This window comes from Mus caroli, chromosome 13 (genome assembly GCF_900094665.2).
Source record: "Mus caroli chromosome 13, CAROLI_EIJ_v1.1, whole genome shotgun sequence".
NCBI classification, from domain to species: Eukaryota; Metazoa; Chordata; class Mammalia; order Rodentia; family Muridae; genus Mus; species Mus caroli.
The window spans coordinates 19,384,561-19,386,111 of NC_034582.1; the positions used below are offsets into that span (position 1 = coordinate 19,384,561).

General features: G+C 44.7%; 2 protein-coding genes across 2 annotated transcripts in view; both read left to right on the top strand.

The window, feature by feature from the left end:
* LOC110308115 overlaps window positions 1-1,551 on the top strand; it is a 49,533-nt gene that overhangs the window by 11,784 nt on the left and 36,198 nt on the right. The window lies entirely within an intron of this gene.
* The window catches only part of LOC110308099 (histone H3), a 31,088-nt gene continuing 30,860 nt past the window's right edge, over window positions 1,324-1,551 (top strand). Inside the window, exon 1 of the mRNA XM_021180451.2 lies at window positions 1,324-1,536. Coding sequence (XP_021036110.1) covers window positions 1,324-1,536 — 213 coding nt within the window. The remainder of the gene's footprint in view (window positions 1,537-1,551) is intronic.

Consider the following 1,551-nt stretch of genomic DNA (forward strand, 5'->3'; position numbering starts at 1 on the left):
GAGTTCATGATGCCCATGGCCTTGGAGGAGATGCCGGTGTCGGGGTGCACTTGCTTCAGCACCTTGTACACGTACACCGAGTAGCTCTCCTTGCGGCTGCGCTTGCGCTTCTTGCCGTCCTTCTTCTGGGCTTTGGTCAGGGCCTTCTTGGAGCCCTTCTTCGGGGCGGGAGCGGACTTGGCGGGCTCAGGCATAGTGAACACACAATGAAGGCAGGCCAAGAAGAAAAGAACTGTTCTGTTTCTTTCCTGCTCTTTAAATAAAGCGGTGGCTGTCCTTGTCAGAGAGTCTGCAAACGTCAAGCACTAACTGTCCAATCAAAGGAAGCATATTCGCTCAGTGGTTAGTTGCGTAAGTATCATGGAGAAGCGGACCGAAGTTTACAGGGCTCTATTCAAATGAAGGCTCGTTTCTTTCTTCTGATTGGCCAAGTTTAGCCAATAGGCTCTAATTATGAAAACTAGAAATAGTTTTTAGGAAAAAGTTGGTTTGTTGATACTGGACTAAAGTCAAAGCCATTTTTCTTTTAAAAGTTATTTTGTTAGTAGTATCAATAAAATCTGTCCCCCTAGATACAAAATTCATATATAAATTCTAGTTACATGTAAAGTTGGTTTCCTGTTTTGAAATTGTCTATGAAGAAAGATTAAGAATGGGAGACATCATAATCTATTCACCTAGAGCTTCCAGAAATAATTATTGTACAGTCCGGCTAAAATGGGCATGCTTTTCATTTGGCCCAAGAACCCTTAGAGGTACTGCCACGCTACAACAGTTGTGCAATTTCAATGAATCCTGTATATAGTTACTAGAAATCATGTTAGTGTTTTTCTGAAGATAATTAGGATTACTCATGCTAAGACATTTGTAAAACTCATTAAAAGATGTACAAAGTTGTGCGTGCCTGTTCGGTTTCATTTTGGTGCGGATAGTAAACTCCCTTACGTCTCCTTAAATATAATGTAAGGAAAAAGACAAAACTCAGTTCGGGTAACCAAGTTCAACAAGTAACCCTTGCAGCCGCTCTGGCATCGCTAAAATCTACATAGTATCTCTTGTTAAATTTTTTTAAAGAAAACGTAATAATTACGGTACTTAATGGTAACAATGTCGCCGAGGAAGCAATATTTAACAAAGACCAGTAAGCCAGGTAATAAACCAGATTTCTATTGGTCACAAATTTAAAGTTGAGACCTGTTATCCAATTAACAAGTACTTCCGCATACGTCACAGGCATTTGAAGATTTCAACCAATCAGGAGCATCTTCCTTCTATAAAAGGAACCCAGAGCCTAACTTCTGCATTTCCTACTTCTTTGTAGAGATGGCTCGTACTAAGCAGACGGCTCGCAAGTCCACCGGTGGCAAGGCCCCGCGCAAGCAGCTGGCCACCAAGGCTGCCCGCAAGAGCGCCCCGGCCACCGGCGGCGTGAAGAAGCCTCACCGCTACCGCCCCGGCACCGTGGCGCTGCGCGAGATCCGGCGCTACCAGAAGTCGACCGAGCTGCTGATCCGCAAGCTGCCGTTCCAGCGCCTGGTGCGCGAGATCGCG